Here is an 18,744-nt window from a genome sequence, read left to right on the forward strand (position 1 = left end):
TCCTCCACTCTCTGAGGAGGTGGATGTGTGTGCCACTGTCGAACAGCTCTTACTGTCAGGAAGGCCTTCCTGATGTTTAAGAGGAATCTCAGTTCCTCTAGTTTGAATCCACCACTTCCATATTCTCTGGAGCAGCAGAAAACAAGCTTGCTCCATCCTCAGTATGACACCCCTTCAAATACTTAACTATTACCATAATATGTCACCTCTTATTGTTCTCTGCCTACAAAGAGGCCTGTGACCTCACTGGAATGGAGACATATGGGATTGAGAAAGAGGGTTCCCTGTTGAGATGCAAATAGACTTTAAATTTCCCGGACTGTGAAAATCTCCCTATTGCGGCATGGCCAGAAGGAGGAAGAGTCTGCCTGCAAAAGATATCCTCCCCGGCATACCATCTTCACTAAGGACTGAAACAACAAAATGCAGGCATCTGAGTAACATCTCCTAATTTTTTTTGTTCCCCCCCCCCCCTGTTTGGTTTATATTACATCTTGCCTGATGAAGAAGCCCATGGAGTTTCAAAAGCTTGCAACAAGTATATTGTGCATTTCAGTTGGCCAATAAAGTTATCACTGATGGATTTTTGTTTGTATCTCTTATCCTTCTGTTCTCCAAGGTAAATATACCCAGCTCCCTAAGCCACTCCTTACAGGGTATGAAAGGGAATCTTGTAGCATCTTTGAGACTAGAAGATGTTTACAGAATTTGAAGAGACCCCCAAGGGCCAACCCCATTCTGCCATGCCCATGCAGGAACCCACAATCAAAGTACTCCCAACAAATGACCATCCAGCCTCTGCTTAAAGACCTCCAAATGAGACTCCACCACTCTCAAAGGGAGCATGTTTCACTGTTGAACAACTCTTACTGTCAGGATGTTCTTCCTAATGTTGAGGTGGAATCTCTTTTCCTGAAGCTTGCCTTCATTGCTCTGTGTTCTAGTCTCCCAAGCAGCAGAAAACAAGCTTGCTCCATCCTCAGTGTGATGCCCTTTCAGCTACCTACACAGGGCTATCATGTCACCTCTTAATCTTCTCTTTTCCAGGCTAAACATCCCCAGCTCCTTAAGTCTCCCCTCATAAGGCATGGGTTCCAGAACCTTCACCATGTTGGTCATCCTCCTCTGGAGAGCTTCAATGCTTTGTAGGGAGAATAATTGGCTGGTTTTGTAACCTATTTGGATGGGATGAGACTTGAAACCTATTGGCTCATTTTGGGGGAAAAACATGACAATAAAGTCTTGGGTTAAAAATCAAGGCGTAGTACCAGAACAGCAGTGTTATGTATGCAAATAGATCTTGTATCACCTTTGAGACTAACTGAAAGAAAGAAGTTGGCACCAAACTAGCACTCATTCTTAGCAGGTGAAACATCCATCTTTAATCATCTCTCATTTTGCAGTAACAGTAGCAACCACAGCCAAAACAAGCTCAAAAAATAAATGTGTTGTTGTGTGCCTTCAAGTCTTTCCCAACTTACGGCGATCCTAAAGCGAACCTATCAGAGTTCTTCAGAGGGGGGTGGCCATTGCCATTTTGTGAGGCGGAGAGGGTGTGACTTGGTCAAGGTCATCCAGTTGGTTTACATGGCCGAGTCAGGATTTGATCCGTGGGTCACATGTAGTAAGCATGTAGTTTGCATTAAATCTGGCCCCTCCCTTTTGTTTATTCTACCACTTAATCTTACAGTTTACTTTTCAATGTTTAAACTGTCACCCAATTTCATATCACTTGGTGATCCCAGTAGTGGTAATCTTCAACTGCTATCATGTGGTACCGGCCTAAACACATGGTGTCTGGGAAGCAAAACACCCCATGCCCCTTCACTCCCATTCTAGCAGTATTCATCCATCTCATAGAATCATAGAGTTGGAAGAGACCATAAGGACCATCCTGTCCAACCCCAATCTGCCATGCAAGAACTCACAATCAAAGCACCTCCCAACAGATGGCCACTCAGCCCCTGCTTAAAGACCTCCAAAGAAAGAGACTAGTGCACAAATCCTTCACAACCAGTTTAGAAATATAATCACCCAATATCTCCTCATTTTTCAAAATGGACCATGTGACCACATTACCCTTTTGAAAACTAGTGTGGTGCACTAAAAGGTGATCACTAGAAAAGTTGAGCAGATTTCTGTATTAGACTAACAAGCTATAGTCCTGTCAACAATGTCATTCACTGCCGTGCCCTCAAAAAGTTGTTCTGAAGGGCAGTCTGGCTCTCCTATATGAAAATCAGACTCATAGTTTCCAACCTTGTATTAGGCACTCAGCAATCTGAGGCCATTCCCAAGTATCTCAGCTATAGAAACCCACAACCTAATTTTGTTAATCCAGTTACAAAAGATATTCATTACAGCAGCAAGCAAAAGTCTGAAGATTCATTTTAGAAATTGATGGCCAGTGTCGTTCGCAGGATTCATTGCAGTTGTTCTGTCTAATTTATAATCCCCTTGCCATTAGTAAATAATTCGGCACTCTGCTCAAGCAACAACCTTCCTTTCACATTTAGAGAAGGGAAGAGACACAATAATCTTTTTTTCTGCTTAATCTTGAAAAAAAAGTTTGCTTATTTACTAAAAAGAAAGCATGAACACATGGCATTGTCAAAGGGCAGGCATGGAAATATTGTAACTTGTTTGCCTTGAGTCTTTCCCCGGAAACACAGATCAGACAGAAAACATGTCAAGGGCAAGGCAATATACGACTATCTCACAATCTTATTTAGATTGATGTGTAGGGAAGAAGAAGAAAAGACAATGGAGGCCAGCAACAGACCCTTTAATTCAATCTTCAAAACACAACAAAAGCCAGGTTCAGGTGCAATAACTCTGAGAATCTGCCAGCACACTCCTTCTTTGTCCCATCCTCTGCACACATAGATTTGGTTCTTATATCCTGACATGTTAAACCACAATATTTCCCATGACCTTCAAACAGAATAACTGTGGCTCATAAGCACTGCCTGTCCAGAGAGCCAGTAAGAAATGGCTTATTGGCTCAATATGGTTGTCTGAACTGAGTCAAGCCTGTTCCCTCCTTCACCCTTCAATCTAGGTGGGAGGAACAAGGGAGTGTTTCCATAATTTTGGAAAGATAATCATGTATTAATTTACTGGATGTACTTAGCAACACAAAGCCCAGTGAGATTTGGGCTGCATAATTGTTGGAAAACTGCTTGATAGGAAATTCCAATGCAATAAATGTGGTTTACTTCCAAATAAGAACAGTTAGGACCAGGTTGGTGGAGCAGCATGAAACAGTATGTTGTCACATATTCCTGCTATAAGAACAGCAGCATTGTAGAACCAAACTTGCAACTGCTTATAAGCTCATATTAGAAAGAAAATGAAGTAGTTGATGTGCCAGAGTAACAGCAGCTGCACTTATACAGAAAAATCTAATATAATTCTAAAAAGCTACATGGAGAAAGCAAATGGAAAGCCATATAAATCTCATTACTTAGCTATCCCTGATTAGTAGCTGAGTAATCATCAATTCACCTCTGAGCCCAACAAAACATACACACACAGAATATTTCAGAAACAGTCCCCAGTATCGCTCCACCAATTCCATAGCAGTTCATCCCCCAAATCATTTTATATTCCATTCACATTATGAATACACAGGAAAGGAGGGTAGGCACAGCCTCCTGATTTTCTCATTCAGCACATGCCTTCTGAGCAATATACCGGTGACATTAACAAACCGGAACTAGTACAAGTACAACGGGCTCATAACTGGCAGCAGTTCCTTGGCTTTTACGTATGTCATACTGGCTAGAGAAAATGTCCTGAGTGCTCTTCAGAGAAGAGTCTAATTTCAACAAAGAACACTCCCAAAGAGGAAAAGGGCTGAGCACAGGGTCCCCTGCCCAGCACATTCGACGCACATTGTTAAAGATGATGGGAGGCAACAGGGGCAGGCTGGTCTTGATTATCCAGATGGAACAGTGCCTGATGAGGCCAATATGCTGCAGTGGAATTACAGCAAACTGGGATGCTGGGTAGGAAGAAGGAGGGGCAGAGAGAGAAAGAGGTAGATGACACTGAATTTGACCAAGAACCAGTCTGGTGGAAAGAATGACCAAGGGACCAGTGCAGATAATTGGAAGCACTGGAAACTGTTCTTGTGGGAAATGCAGGCCATTTGCTGAGCCCACCCCCTGATTATACCAGCTTCTTTGCCTCAAAGAAACTTTTAAGATGCCTCATCTGCCAAATTCCAATGGCTACAAGAATGAGAGTCTGGACAATGGACCACCAGAGAACCCGTTGGTTTGTGCTTTCACTGGTTTGCCGGAAACGCTCCTCTCGCCACTGAGCAAAAAAGAGAGAGAGAAAAACAAAAACAAGTAAGCTTCTCCCCTTTCCTGTTCATAATCAAGAGCCAATGAGTTACATTTTTCACCATGAACTGATTTGGGGCAACAGCTCAGTCTGGAAAACTGAATTCAACAAACTAAGCAACAATATGTTTGCTGTTCTTGTGTGCCTTATGGCATCTCTAAGGAAAACCTATCATGGCAGTTTCTGTTGCTGATGGGGTGTATGACTTGCCCAAGGTTACCAAGTGGGTAGCCATGGCAGAGCACAGAATTGAACCATGGTCTCCAGTCATAATCCATTACACCACACTGGCTCTAATAATATGTTATATGAACACAAACATTGCCCTAAAAAAAGGAGACACACTTGGGATCTCATGGGAACAGAGTAGGCCATGTCAGAAAATTTGTGTATTTAGTGCAGTATTACTCTGACTGACAACATATGACCAGCATCTCACTTTTTCTATCATCTGCTGCCTGACCCTTTTACATGGTGACACTAGGGACTGAACCTGATATCATGTGCAGGCAAACTAGATGTTCTGCCACTGATCTCAATCCTCCTCTCTTACCCGCTGGTAATTCTGCTCTTTCTGAATCTGCTCAATCTGCTCCAGGAGCTGGCGCACACGTAACTGCAGCTCGCTCAGCTTGTCTTTGGCTGCAATCTCAGCATAGTCATTAGCATGTTCTCCAACTTGGATATCAAGATGGACCCTCTGCAAGGAAATAAAAAACAAAAGCAGTAAAGTCTCTGGTCTGTAGATACCCACCAGAGGAAGGTGGCTCATGAGCTGGCTTGGCCAGCAAGTCTGACAACAACTTCTCCCTTCCACTGTCCCATCAATCCTCTTACCAGCATGCCTCCTGCAAAAAGGGAAAACTTTGAAGAATTGGAATGCAGGCAGATCTGATGTTCCCCAGGTGTGTGTGAAGTAAAGGTGAATCTACCCTCTGAGCCATACTGCCGGGACAACACCACCTACAAACATAACAGAGATAGGAGAGCAACTTGTGAGAAAAGTCAATTTTCCAAAAACACGTTTATGCCAGGAATTCACGTAAGTTAAAAATTCACCTCTCAATTAATTTCCCATTCCTGTTCATGTATTACATCCAATTATTATACACACCATGGAATGGCTTTCATTCTTAGGTTAAGTTCAATGCTGGAGTCAATCAACATCCCATCATACCCAGGCCAGGAACAGTAGGAAGCAACAAGATCCAATCATGTCATAAAATCATGAGAAAGAGGTGGAAATGATAGTAATAGGTCATTTTCAGAGTACATTATTTATGGTTGAAAAAGATGTGTGCTCTTGTGACAAAAAGTGCTTTTCCTTATCACCATTCTATAATTAAGCAATGTGCATATATCCTCATTGCTTAACTATAGAATACAGAAACCACTATAAATGCCAGGGCTCCTTCCTATGAAATCATGAAATTTGTTACTTAGTGTTAGGGACTTAGAATTCTCTGCCAGAGAACTCTAAATACTGTACTGTAATTCAGGGGAGGGCACTAGATAATTATAAATATGTTGTTGTTGCTGTGTACCATCAAGTTGTTTCTGATTTATGGCAATCCTATCATGGGGTTTTCTTAGCAAGATTTGTTCAGAGGGGGGTTTGACACTGTATTCTTCTGAGGCTGAGTATGTGTGATTTCAAACCATGGTCTCCCAGAGTCCTGATCCAACACTCAAATCACTAAACTACACAGGTTGTCACTAAATATCTCTCCAAAATACAAATCCCACAATTCCATAGGAACAAACCATGGCAGCCAAAGTAGTATCAAACTGAGATAATTTTGCAGTCTGGATACAACCCAGGAGTAAAACAATATAGTAAGGAGTTTGCTGTACATTTTTAATAAGACTCATATTCTCAGGATGATTGTTTACAAAACAGAGAGCTCTATACATACTCATTCATGGCACTACCTAACTATGTGGCAAAGTTCTACACAGGACTTTTGGAACAAAGCACAGTTTGCCAGTGACCCCACCCTAAGGCAAAAAAAAAAAAATGTATCTCAAAACAGTGCTTAATTATTATCCCAAAACAGGCTGTTCTGGAAGTATCTTATGTAGTGAGGACTTCATAGTGGTATTATTTCTACAAAATTGAAAATGAAGCCTCACCAATGCTTTTCTACTCCCTCACCCTAGCACAAAAGGTATATACCCAAAAGGGAAGGATTCTGAGCCCCATGAATTTGTTTTGAGCACTGAATGAAACTCATTGCCTTTAAAGATACAAACCCCACTTTTCGTCATGCAAGTGGGAGTATTTTTGTGGTTACTATTGTTTAACAATAGGAGGCCCACTCACATTATACAATTATAACACTTTGATTCCACTTCAACTGCCATGGCTGCATCCTATGGAATCCTGGGGTTTGTATTTTAGTTAGAGGCACCAGAACTCACTGACTGAGAATTCTATAATGCATCTCCCTAAACTGCCAATTCCAGGATGCCAGAGGGGTGCAAATCCTCCAAGCACTTTGTGGTCAACCCTTACATTCATCAAGGCATGTGCTTTTCCTGATGGTGTAGAATTCAAAGACATAGCTGTGGCCTGTTCCAGACTGCCAAAATAAAGCTGCTTCCGGTCTCTTTGGAGGTATGCTGTTTAAATGATGCATGCATCCTAAGAATCCGGAAGCTGCACCAAAGCTGCACTCCAGTGCTTAGGAATGGAGTGTGGCTTTGGCGCGACCTCCAGACTCTTAGGACCCATGCATCATTTAAATAGCATACCTCCAAAGAGACCCGAAGCAGCTTTATTTTGGCAGTCTGTAACAGGCCTGAGTTAGCCTGAAAAATCTATATACCAAAGGATCTTGTAGCACTTTGGTTGCATCCACACTGCAGAAACAGTCTAATCTGACACCACTTTAACTGCCACAGCTCAATGCTATGGAATTCTGGGAACTGTAGTTTGTTGTAGCACCAGAGCTCTCTGACAGAGAAGTCTAAATGTCTCACAAAACTACAGTTCCCAGAATTCCACAGCATGGAGCCATGGCCATTCAAGTGGTGTCAAAATAGATTATTTCTGCAGTGTGGACAGCCTCTAACTGTGCAAAATAAGTGGTAGCATGAGCTTCCGTAAACGAAGTCAACGTCGTCTTCATGCATCGGAGGAAGTTGACCAAGTCTATGAAAGCTTATTCTGCCACTTCTTTCACACAGTTAGTCTCAAAGGTGCTACAAGATCCCACTGCATCCCGATGGTGTGTGTGTGTGTCTAAAGCAAAGAAACCTTGTAGATTCACTATGCCTGGGAGAGATACATCCACCCTCAGATGGAGAAATGAACCCCAGCAAACTGCCAGGCCTACATACCTTTTCATCGGGGTCCTTCACTTCCACAAACATGCCCAGGCCAGGAGTGGCAGGAAGGTACTCTTCCCGTTGCTTATCAAACAGCTGTGTCCGGTAGTTCCCTATGATGCCAAAGAAGTGGAATGAAGGGGAGGAAGAAACCAGTTGCCCAACAGCGAACACCATGCGCTCCTCTGCATGCAGCCACTGCTGCCACCTTCAACACACGTACCCCCCCCCAACTTTTATGCACATTCATCACTGCCCTCCTTTTGCCTTTAAAGTCAATTTTACTTATTTTGACTAAAACTGATTGAATAGATACAATTTATATTAGTGTTTTGAGTGTTGGACTAAGGCTCTGGAGAGTCTTGGTAAGCTCTCTCTCAATGTCAGAGGAGGCAGTGGCTGGCAACCCTCTGAAGGAGCCTGAAGTTGGAAATGACTTCAAGGAGCAACAACAATTTATACTCCAGAGCCCTCACCCCTTGCCTCTGGGAGCCCCTTTTCCTTATTCTGACTAAAAGCCAACAAAGAGACGCCATGTATCTTCCCTGCTTGGCCATGAAATCCACTGGCTGACCTTAGGCAAGTCCCATGCTCTCAGCCTCGGGGGAATCTTGCCAAGAAACCCCCAGGACAGGTTCCTTAGGGTCACCCTCATTGGAAAGGACTTGAATGCACGCTTAGATTCAAAGTCTACTTTACTACCCTGAGTAAAGTACTTGTCTTGCCCAGCCCCTGCCCCCGTTTTGCCCCTCCTGGCCCCACTGGTGCTCCAGGGCCCTGGGCCCGCCTCCTGCCTCCATGTGCCCCAGCTGCTCCCTGCCTCCTGCTCACCGATGACCATGGTCTCGTCGGGGATCTCCTCGATGAAGCACTTGCGTTCGGTCTCTCCCAGGTGGAAGTAGAGGGCCCCCCCGGGGGAGACCAGCCCGGCCACCAGCACCACCGCCACCGCCGTCGCCCGCCTCCTCAGCCCTGCCGCCACGGCAGACGCCATCTTGCCCGACTCCGCTCTCTCGCTCGGGGGCCACGTAAGCCCAACCAGGGAGGCAGGAAGGAAGGAAAGAAGGAAGGGGCGGACTACAACTCCCAGCAGGCCTCGGAAAGCCCCCCCCCCCGCTCTTCTGAGGGCCACGACTCAGTAGGCGGCCCTCTGGAGCTGGGAGGCCTTGTTCCGCCAGCCCTGCCCCACAAAGGAAGAGGAGGATCAGCGTTTGGCCCTTCCTTCCTTCCTTCCGAAGAGGTTTTGGACAAGGAGCACAGTCCAAGGCCGAGGGAGTGGGGATGATAGGAGCTGCAGGCCGCCCACAGGGGGCACTTTGGGCACCAAAGGCCTCTTTCCCCGCCTGGTGCCAGATGGGCTTTGCACCTCTAAGGCGTTAAGGGGATGATGGGAGCTGCAGGCTGAAGAGAATAAAGGTCTTTTCCCTGCCTGGTGGTGGGCGGGCTTTGCACCTTTGTTTATACTGTAGTATTATTAACATATTATCATTATTGATATATTTATATTTGTTTATATCCCATTCTTTCCTCAGACAAACCTGATCTCTTTCTTTGATAAAATTACTTTGATAAAAGCTTAGTAGATGAAGGGAATGCTGTGGCTATAGTATATCTTGATTTCAGTAAGGCCTTTGACAAGGTTCCCCATGACATTCTTGCAAACAAGCTTGTAAAATGTGGGCTAGACAAAGGAACTGTTAAATGGATCTGTAATTGGTTGACCGGCCGAAGCCAAAGGGTGCTCAACAATGGTTCCTTTTCATCCTGGAGAGAAGTGACCAGTGGGGTCCCACAGGGCTCTGTCCTGGGCCCAGTGCTATTCAACATCTTTATCAATGACTTGGGACAACAGAATTAGGGGCACACTTATCAAATTTGCAGATGACACCAAATTAGGAGGAATAGCTAATATCCTAGAGGACAGGATCAAAATTCGAAATGACCTGAATAGACTAGAAAGCTGGGCCACAGCTAACAAAATGAAATTCAACACGGAGAAATGTAAGGTATTGCACTTAGGGCGGAAAAATAAAATGCACAGATATAGGATGGGTGACACCTGGCTGAATGAAACTACGTGTGAAAGGGATCTAGGAGTCCAAGTAGACTACAAGTTGAACATGAGTGAACTGTGTGATGCGGCAGCTAAAAAGGCCAATGCTATTTTAGGCTGCATCAATAGAAGTATAGTGTCTAGATCAAGGGAAGTAATAGTGCCACTCTATTCTGCTTTGGTCAAGCCCCACCTGGAATATTGCGTCTAGTTCTAGGCACCACAATTAAAAAAGGATGTTGAGAAACTGGAGCCATGTGTCCAAAGGAGGGCAACTAAAATGGTGAAGGGTCTGTAAACCATGCCCTATGAGGAACGACTTAGGGAGCTGGGGATGTTTAGCCTGGAGAAGAGAAGGTTAAGAGGTGATATGATAGCCCTGTTTAAATATTTGAAGATGTCATACTGAGGAGGGAGCAAGCTTGTTTTCTGCTGCTCCAGAGGGAACAATGTATGCAAGCTGCAGGAAAAGAGATTCCACCTCGACATTAGGAGGAACTTCCTGACAGTAAGAGCTGTTCAACAGTGGGCCACACTCCTTCCTCTGAGTGTAGTGGAGTCTCCTTCCTTGGAGGTCTTTAAGCAGAGGCTGGATGGCTATCGATCCCAGGGGGTGCTTTGATTGAGAGTTCCTGCATGGCAGAATGGGGTTGGACTGGATGGCCCTTGTGGTCTCTTCCAACTCTATGATTCTATAGGCATATGACCACCAGAGCAGTCCTTGAACAACACTGTCACATTGGCTTAGTAATAGAGATGAGCACTGCCCCCTGCAGTTAGTTATGACTAGACATTCATGTCAAGGGACTACCTTTACCTAAAATATGAAGTTAATTCAATTATTGGGCTTATAAAGTGAGCTGCCAAAGTGCAATAGCCACATCCTAGGACATTTTTCTTATTAAACTGCTTAAGCCATTATATTTTAAACAATGAGTGGAGGATAATACATTGTTTACAGCACATGGCCACTTTTTATCAGCTCTGTGGAGTTCCATTTTCCATGTATTTCCCAGTTAATCAGATGGATGCTGAGGAACATACTGGTGTTCTAGGTTCTGTTATTTGTAGGCAAATAATCTTGACTACAAATGGTTGGGGTAGGAGAAACAGGACTTTAACTTTAGCACTCATAGTGAGCATGAAATATGCAGGCTACAAACTTAGCCATGATCCTAATTTTAAAAGGTACCGAGGAGAGGAAGCTACTAGTAATCCTCCATCTTGTTCACTCATTTAAAATGCTCTTTCTTTGTGTCTGTGAGAAAGAAAAAAGTCCCTACAGTTCCAGCTGTGGAAAAAAAGCTGGAGTGGAAATGTGTGTAGCCTAGGTAGGCCTATTTATGTGGACTCCAAAAAGGATATTTTAGCCATTCATAAAGACTTCCACCAAAGAAAAGGTTTCCTGAGAACATGGTGTGTGAGTTCAGACCATTAGATGATATTACACAAACAGCACAACAAGTGCTGTTTCGTTTACCATTCTCTGCCTCTTAACATCAAATTAAAAAGAAATATCAATTAAGATCAATTTCCCACTTTATTTCACATGCCCTCTCTTCAACCCATCATCTGGCAAACAGACAGGGTTATACAGCTAGAACAAAGTACAATTCTGTTACCAGAATCATCTATTACAGATGTTCAATGAGGTCCGACTATCTGTGTTCAAGTAGTGGCACATACACCACAGTGACTGGAAATACCAAGCTCCTACTCTGCCAAACCAATACAGTGCAAACATTTTCCATCACCAAAGGGGAAAATCTGATCACCAACAGTTGTTTTGAGAAAGTTTCGTTTCACTTCCAATAATGATAAAAAAAAGTTCCAGTCCCAATGAGACTTTATAAAACACACTCCAATCTAAGCAAACAAAATGGAGTGGGTTTATGTGGCACACCAAACTGTCCTCAGCAGGGTTATCAGGATTAGGGGAATACTGTCCTGCTGGAGGAACCACCAGCAGATACCAGCTGGCAGGTAGTCATGTCCCATGGAGGAGGAATACTTACCATTTTTAAGTTCTAAGCAAAGTTTTATTTGCTTTTTTTTTCTTTAAAAAACTGAGAAGGGCTGATGGCTCTGAACAGCATTCAAAAGAGAAAAAACAGGCTCTCAAGTAGGGCCACACCCTACATTCTGAATTGTTTTCAACAGGTTGCCTGGCTAATAGATCCAGGCCACAAAAGATATGAAAATATTCCATATATTTCTCTGTAAGAGCCTTTTAGAAACCAGAGTCTATACAATTCTCCCCACCCCCATAAAAAATATTCCCAGAGCGCCCAGTAACTTGGCCCACTCCCTTGCTAGTAAAATCGCTTGTTTCGCTCCTGGCGTTTTTGGAAGACCACAGCTCCCACCACAGCACACACAATGATGCCAAGCAAAGAGCACAGTAGCAGCAGGAACACTTTCCAGCCAGTCAAGGGCCCACTACGGAAGTTTCCCGTCGGATCATCCACGTTATCTAGAATGAAAAATTTTTTTTAGAAAGCAAGAGTGTACACATATATTCATGTTACATACGGAAGTAGTCAACAGAGATTAGCAAAACTGTGAACCACAGAAGAGCTTTTAGTAGACAGTATAGGATTATATCCAGCATAACAATGTTATTGGTTTTACACATGCATTCTGAATGAACTAGGTCCGCTAGGGGATATTCTGAAATTCAGCAAGTTTTATTTACTGGAAAGTAAGCACACTATTGCTGTTTTCATCCTGCAGCCCTACATTGGAACTGCCACGTGCACTCCAAAAAAGAGTAAGATTTTAAATGTCTTGCTTCAAGCAAAGGAACAAATACTGCTTAGCAAACATGCATATATTCAAAGCAGACACACAAGCAACTCACCTTTGGGGGACTTCAAGAGGCTCACACTAGGCTCAATCTTTGTCCAATCAATATTTTCTTCCTCTGGTGTATGTTCCACCATTAGCTGGAATAACTTCATTGAGATGATGTCATGATTGTCTAGGAAACAAAGAACCAAACTGATGTAATGGTGTAAGCCCATGTTAAATTTTATTCTCACAGAACCCACAAATCACTTTCCAACTACATGTTCCTTAATAAATTTTTTTTAACAATTTAGGAAACTAACATAAATCTCACTAATACCAAAATAAAGTGAATAAAACAGGTTCATTCTATCCAGCAAAGGCTCTATTCATTACCTAAACCTGCAAATCTAGGCAGCACAGTTAATTCCACTTCAGTGGCAAACTCCTCTTACCAGACAAATCTCCTGTACCAGCAGAAGCCCCAAAGAAGTAACCTGTGGGCAGTCGAACTCCTGCAACATCAAAGCAATTTTTCCATTCATTTTTGTCTTCCACATCAGTCATCACCTGTCAAATAAGTATACATTTGGACATTAAGGACACTTTAGCATTAAACTCCCAGCCTGAGAAAAATTGGGCAAACCGTAATAAATTGCCTGGGTAGAATAATAAGAGTTGGAAGAGACCCAAAGGGCCATCTAGTTTAACCATGCAGGAACACACAATCAAAGCACTTCCCAAACAGATGACCATCAACCTCTGTTTAAAAACCTCCAAAGAAGGAGACTCCACCACTTTCTGAGGAAGTGTGTTCCACAGTCAAACAGCTCTTACTGTCAGGAAGTTACTCCTAATGTTGAGGTGGAATCTCTTTTCCTGTAGTTTGCATCGTTTGCTCCATGTCCTAGTCTCTGGAGCAGCAGAAAACAAGCCACTGAATATTCATTTTTATGCCATTTTTTGCATCTCTGGGACAAAAGTAAGAGCAGTAGTAAGTCAGCCCATTCATTCCAGATAACCATGAAACAGACATGCATCTAACTGGCAAAACAGACGAGCACAATAGCTGGCGTTTAGGTGACGCACTTCCCGACGATGTCCCCAAGCCAGCTTCACACCAACCGCCAACCAGATGGCTGGCAATGTTCCAGTGCTCCAGCATTTACACATATCCTGCCGCAGGAGCACCAAAAAGCCGGTGCCACAATGGAAAAGCCATCCCTTTTCCACCCCAAAAAGGAACAGCATTTTGTCGCTCCTTTTTGGGCTGGAAAAACGCTGGATCAGGGCTACAATATGTGTTGCTGCGGCCCTGATCCAGCGATTAACGGGGTGGCAGCAAGCCGCCTCTTTAGGGCCGTCTGTTCCAGCCCTAAGATAGGGATAGTGGTTAACCACTAATAGTTGGATAGTTACACTGTCTTCTGTGGACCTTCAGAGGACTGCACCTCCAATTTATTTATTTATTTCAGTTGGGGAGAATTTAAAAGTCAAATCAGCTTCTGATTTTAAAAGAACCTCTCCTGGACATAAAACAGAGTGGGGGGACCAAAATGTGCAATTGCTCCACACAATTCATGGGATCCTTGGGGCCTCAAAAATGGCCTTAGGAGAGACTGCATGTGTCCTGTGGGCTGCACTTACACCACTTCAATCTAAATCAAGCCATGAGCAAATTATTCAACGCAGTGTTCAGACTGGCTTACCGTCAGACGCCCCCGAGAATAGCGGATAGCCAAAAATGTGTCATGGTTCTGGTTACGAATGTCAGCTGTGCAGCCTGCCAGCTCTGTCCAGCGCCCATCCTTGCTATGGTCATATGTCAAGGATCCATTGTTCACCATGGCAGAGATGTAGGGAAATACACGCTACAGAATAAAAAGAAAATGATTCAAAAGCTCCACCATTTTGTGTACAATGCTTATTCTATATATATATATATATATATATATAAGCTCCCACAACTGAGTATGCATATGTATCTACGTGTGGTATAATTCCTTTTAGATAATTCTAAACCCCAGATGTGCCATACCTCCAAAGCACACGCTAGCTGCCACTTACCTCAGTAGCTTCATCGTTTGGATAAGTGTCCAGGAAAATGGCCAACCCATGGAAGTTATCTTTACTGCCAAAAACAGGGCCTGCAGGAAGCAAAACGTAGTAAAATGAATGGTGAGATTCCTCCACTTTTGATCAACCAAATCCATGTATCCAGCAAGCAAGCAATATATTGAAGATGAATCTAAGCATGCTTGCTAATAACAAAGTGTCAGAACCATCAAGAAAGGTCAGCCATTTTGAAGTATTTGAAAGTTGACAGACAACATTCTAAGAAAGAAATTTCATTATTCTCAAATATTCTGCACAAAGGATATAAGTGGGGATGAAAGATACTACTTCATTTCAAGGCCCTAAGGCATTGGAGTATGGTCCATATGTGGCCTCCAAAACTTACCAGCTCCCAAAAAGTAGGGGTGGAAGCATCAATCCAACATTGCTAACAGATTTGTACAGAGGTGTAGCTCTCACTGAGGTGATAAGTCTGAATCTGCACCTCAAATGTGTTTCTCCATTCTCTCCGCATAAGCAAAATGGATGTCTGTTAACAAACCTAAGATTACAATCCAGTATACATCCCTGCATGGTAGGGGGTTGGACATGATGGCCGTTCCAATCCCTTCCACTTCTGATACAATTCTGTGTACAAGGCTGGGCTGGAGCTGGAAGCCCAGAATCCACAACAGTGCCTTCCTAATGATGAAACGTGCACAGTACCTGCAGTAAGGCGCTCCCGAGTGTACCACAAGGCAAAGCCATCCCCATGCAGATTCTTTTTTCCTACTCCATGGATCCTGAACTGAACATGGAGCTCCCAATCCTTTAGAAAACAGGGCTAGAAGAGAGAATACAGCATCCCAAAACACCTTTCAGTATGCCATAAGAATCATAGATAACGGGACAAAAACTGTGGGAACTGGGCACAATAATGCTGTTCGTTACACCCCACCATTCTTTTCTAGACAGAAAGGACACTCACCACTCGGTTCCAGATGGAACCCTCCTTGCTGCGCTCATCAGGAGTCAGTCGGACATACTGACTAGTCAGCATTGTGCTGCCTTGGAAATCCCAGAGGGGCATTGAACTGGAGCCAACCCCTAAAACACAGAACATAGTAAGAAGTCACACTGCTACAGAGAAGGGGAATTTAGAAGCACTGTTTAGTTACAAACTACAGCACAGACAGTAAAGCTGCATACTTAAACTAGGAGTAAAATCACTATATCACAAAAGAAAAAGTGCAAAAACTGTTGTTGTATTTTGTTCCCCTGTTTCTATTTGGTAGTGTTTTGGACTTGAAGTGTGATGGACTAGAAAGATTATATGGCAGCATTTATGGAAACTTATATAGCATGACATAACCGATGGGAATTGACCCACTAGTTTATAGTACCATCTTTAGCGACTAACCGGGACTTTCATCAAAATCTAATAAATTTGTTGTGTGTTGTTAACTGCCCCCGAGTCGACCTCAACTCATGGCGACCCTGTGAATGAGGCATCTCCAAAGACTTCCACTGTTCTGCTTAGATCTTGTAGATTCAGGCCCATAACCTCCTTGACTGAGCCCAGCCATTTGGCACGTGGTCTTCCTTTCTTTCTACTGCCTCCCACCTTCCCTAGCAATATTGTCTTTTTTAACAACGCATTTTTTCCCATGATGTGGCCAAGTATGCCTGCCTTAATTTAACTTGTTTTTCTCAGCAAGTACAATGGGCCCTTGGTATCCCCTGGAGTTTGGCCTTGGACATTCCCCACGGATACCAAAATCCCTGGATGCATAGTAAAATGGCGCCTCTCATATAAAAATAGCAAAATCAAGGTTTGCTTATTGGAATTTATATCATTTTGGAATATTTTCAAGCTATGGAGGGCTAACACTGACATTCCCTCCTCCTTTTGTGTCTGCTAATCATACAAGGCAGAATCTCCTTCTCAAATGTGATCATGTTTTTCTTCAGTTATGGACAGATTTGTGCAGCTTTGTAACCTAGGCTGCATTCATACGAGAAGTAATCCAGTTTGACACCATTTTGGCTGCCATAGCTCAATGCTATGGAATTCTGGGAACTGTAGTTTGTTAGTGCCCCAACAAATGACAACTCCCAGAATCCCATAGCTTTGAGCCATGGCAGCTAAAGTGGTGTCAAACAGGGTTACTTCTCCACTTCGGATGCCTCCCTCATGAAGGTACGCGTAAGGAGATTAACACACTACGCTCTTACAGTGCTGCTATTCTACTTTTGCTGCTCTGGCTGCCTCCTGTGGCATTCTGGGGTCTGTAGTTCAGTGAGGCCTGAGCCAGGGGTTCTCAACCTTCCTAATGCCATGACCTTTTAATACCGTTCCTCATGTTGTGATGACCCCCAGCCATAAAATTATTACCAAAAGGGTCGCAACCCACAGGCTGAGAACCACTGGCTGAGAATCCTTAAACTGCCAATCCCAGAATGCCACAGGAGGAGGCAGCCAGAGCAGCTGAAGGAGAACGCTCAGAGTGCAGTGTCCTATGATGATAAGGCGACGCTGGGGGCCTTCTGTTATCCTCCCTCCTTCGTGAAAGGCGGGGCCACGCTCCCAAAGAGAGGCCCCGAGGAAGAGGAGCAAGGTAGGGAGCCGTCGCCTGCATGCCTGCCTGCCTGAGCCGACCCACCCACCCTGGTAAGGCTTGATAAGCGAGTGCTCCCGCTTGAGGTGCTCGCTGTTGCCGTCGGTGAGCTCCGCGGAGGCCGCGGCCAGGAGCAGCGGAAGGCACAGCAGGGGGGCCCGCCCCATCCCGGACGACGGGCTCCGCGCTGATACGCCTCCTCCCGGGCCTGCTCCCATCCTACGCCCCGCTGCTTCCTACTTCCGGCCGCCCCCCTTAGCCCGGAAGCAAACGTCCAGTACGCCGGAACCCGCGGGCGCGAGCAGCGCTGCCTCTCTAGCCGGCCTCTATGGCCGAAGCCCCGCCCCCAATGGCTCAGCGAAGGAGGGAGGGAGGGAGGAGAGGGAATGTGAGCGGGCGCCCCCTGCTGGCCGGTTCAAGGTAGTGGCCGGAGAGAGACGTGTCTGTCTGTAAGTGGCGGAGGAGGGAGAGCCCCACGTTGCTCCACCTCAGCTCCGTCTCACGCGACGGCCATTAAGATAATGGCACTGGGAAGGACGGAAGTGACGTCATCCTCGCGCTCTCTCAGCTTCTGGCTGGCAGCAATAAGAGGGCATTAATAATGGAGGCAGGGCTGCTTAGACCCCACTGAGAACCAGGTTCCTTTTCTTAAACACTCCTGGGTTTTTTTTAAAAGATGATTATTTATACATACATTTATATTATACACACACACACACATATACATATCTGTAATAATAATTCACACACACAATGACCTGAATAAACTAGAAAGCTGGGCCAAAGCTAACAAAATGAACTTCAGGGAGAAATGTAAGGTACTGCACTTCGGGTGGAAAAATGAAATGCACAGATATAGGATTATGGGGGACGTCTGTCTGAATGAAACTACATGTGGAAGGGATCTGGGAGTCCAAGTAGACCACAAGTTGAACATGAGTCAACAGTGCGATGCGGCAGCTAACAAGGCCAATGCGATTTTAGGCTGCATCAATAGAAGTATAGTGTCTAGATCAAGAGAAGTAATAGTGCCACTCTATTCTGCTCTGGTCAGGCCACACCTGGAATATTGTGTCCAGTTTGGGCACCACAATGTAAAAAGGACATTGAGAAACTGGAGCCATGTGTCCAAAGGAGGGCAACTAAAATGGTGAAGGGTCTGGAAACCATGCCCTATGAGGAACGGGAGCTGGGGGTGTTTAGCCTGGAGAAGAGAAGGCTAAGAGGTGATATGATAGCCCTGTTTAAATATTTGAAGGGGTGTCATATTGAGGAGGGAGCAGGCTTGTTTTCTACTGATCCAGAGATTAGGACCCAGAACAATGGATGCAAGCTGCAGGAAAAGAGATTCCAGTTCAACATTAGGAGGAGCTTCCTGACAGTAAGGGCTGTTCGACAGTGGAACACACTCCTTCCTCTGAGTGTAGTGGAGTCTCCTTCCTTGGAGGTCTTTAAACAAATTCTAGATGGCCATCTGTCAATGGGGATGCATTGAATGAGAGTTCCTGCATGGCAGAATGGAATTGGACTGGATGGCTCTCATGGTTT

At 44.4% G+C, this 18,744-nt stretch overlaps 2 protein-coding genes across 2 annotated transcripts; both read right to left on the reverse strand.

Annotated features, from left to right (window-relative positions):
• Positions 1-2,768: 2,768 nt before the first annotated feature.
• TMED9 (transmembrane p24 trafficking protein 9) lies at positions 2,769-8,852 on the reverse strand. Its single transcript, XM_042454357.1, has 5 exons — positions 8,515-8,852; positions 7,696-7,796; positions 5,191-5,316; positions 4,907-5,053; positions 2,769-4,323 (listed from the first exon to the last, which is right to left on the reverse strand). The coding sequence occupies exons 1-5, from the start codon at positions 8,675-8,677 to the stop codon at positions 4,174-4,176; spliced, it is 687 nt and encodes a 228-aa protein (XP_042310291.1). The 5' UTR covers positions 8,678-8,852; the 3' UTR covers positions 2,769-4,173.
• Positions 8,853-11,257: 2,405 nt separating this feature from the next.
• LMAN2 (lectin, mannose binding 2) lies at positions 11,258-17,464 on the reverse strand. The gene is made up of 8 exons (XM_042454106.1): positions 17,246-17,464; positions 15,567-15,685; positions 15,305-15,422; positions 14,591-14,670; positions 14,233-14,394; positions 12,979-13,093; positions 12,597-12,716; positions 11,258-12,209 (listed from the first exon to the last, which is right to left on the reverse strand). Exons 1-8 carry the CDS (start codon positions 17,412-17,414, stop codon positions 12,049-12,051), a joined length of 1,044 nt encoding a protein of 347 aa, XP_042310040.1. The 5' UTR covers positions 17,415-17,464; the 3' UTR covers positions 11,258-12,048.
• Between the last annotated feature and the right edge of the window lie 1,280 nt (positions 17,465-18,744).

The sequence above is a fragment of the Sceloporus undulatus genome, chromosome 2 (assembly GCF_019175285.1).
Source record: "Sceloporus undulatus isolate JIND9_A2432 ecotype Alabama chromosome 2, SceUnd_v1.1, whole genome shotgun sequence".
Classification (NCBI taxonomy): domain Eukaryota; kingdom Metazoa; phylum Chordata; class Lepidosauria; order Squamata; family Phrynosomatidae; genus Sceloporus; species Sceloporus undulatus.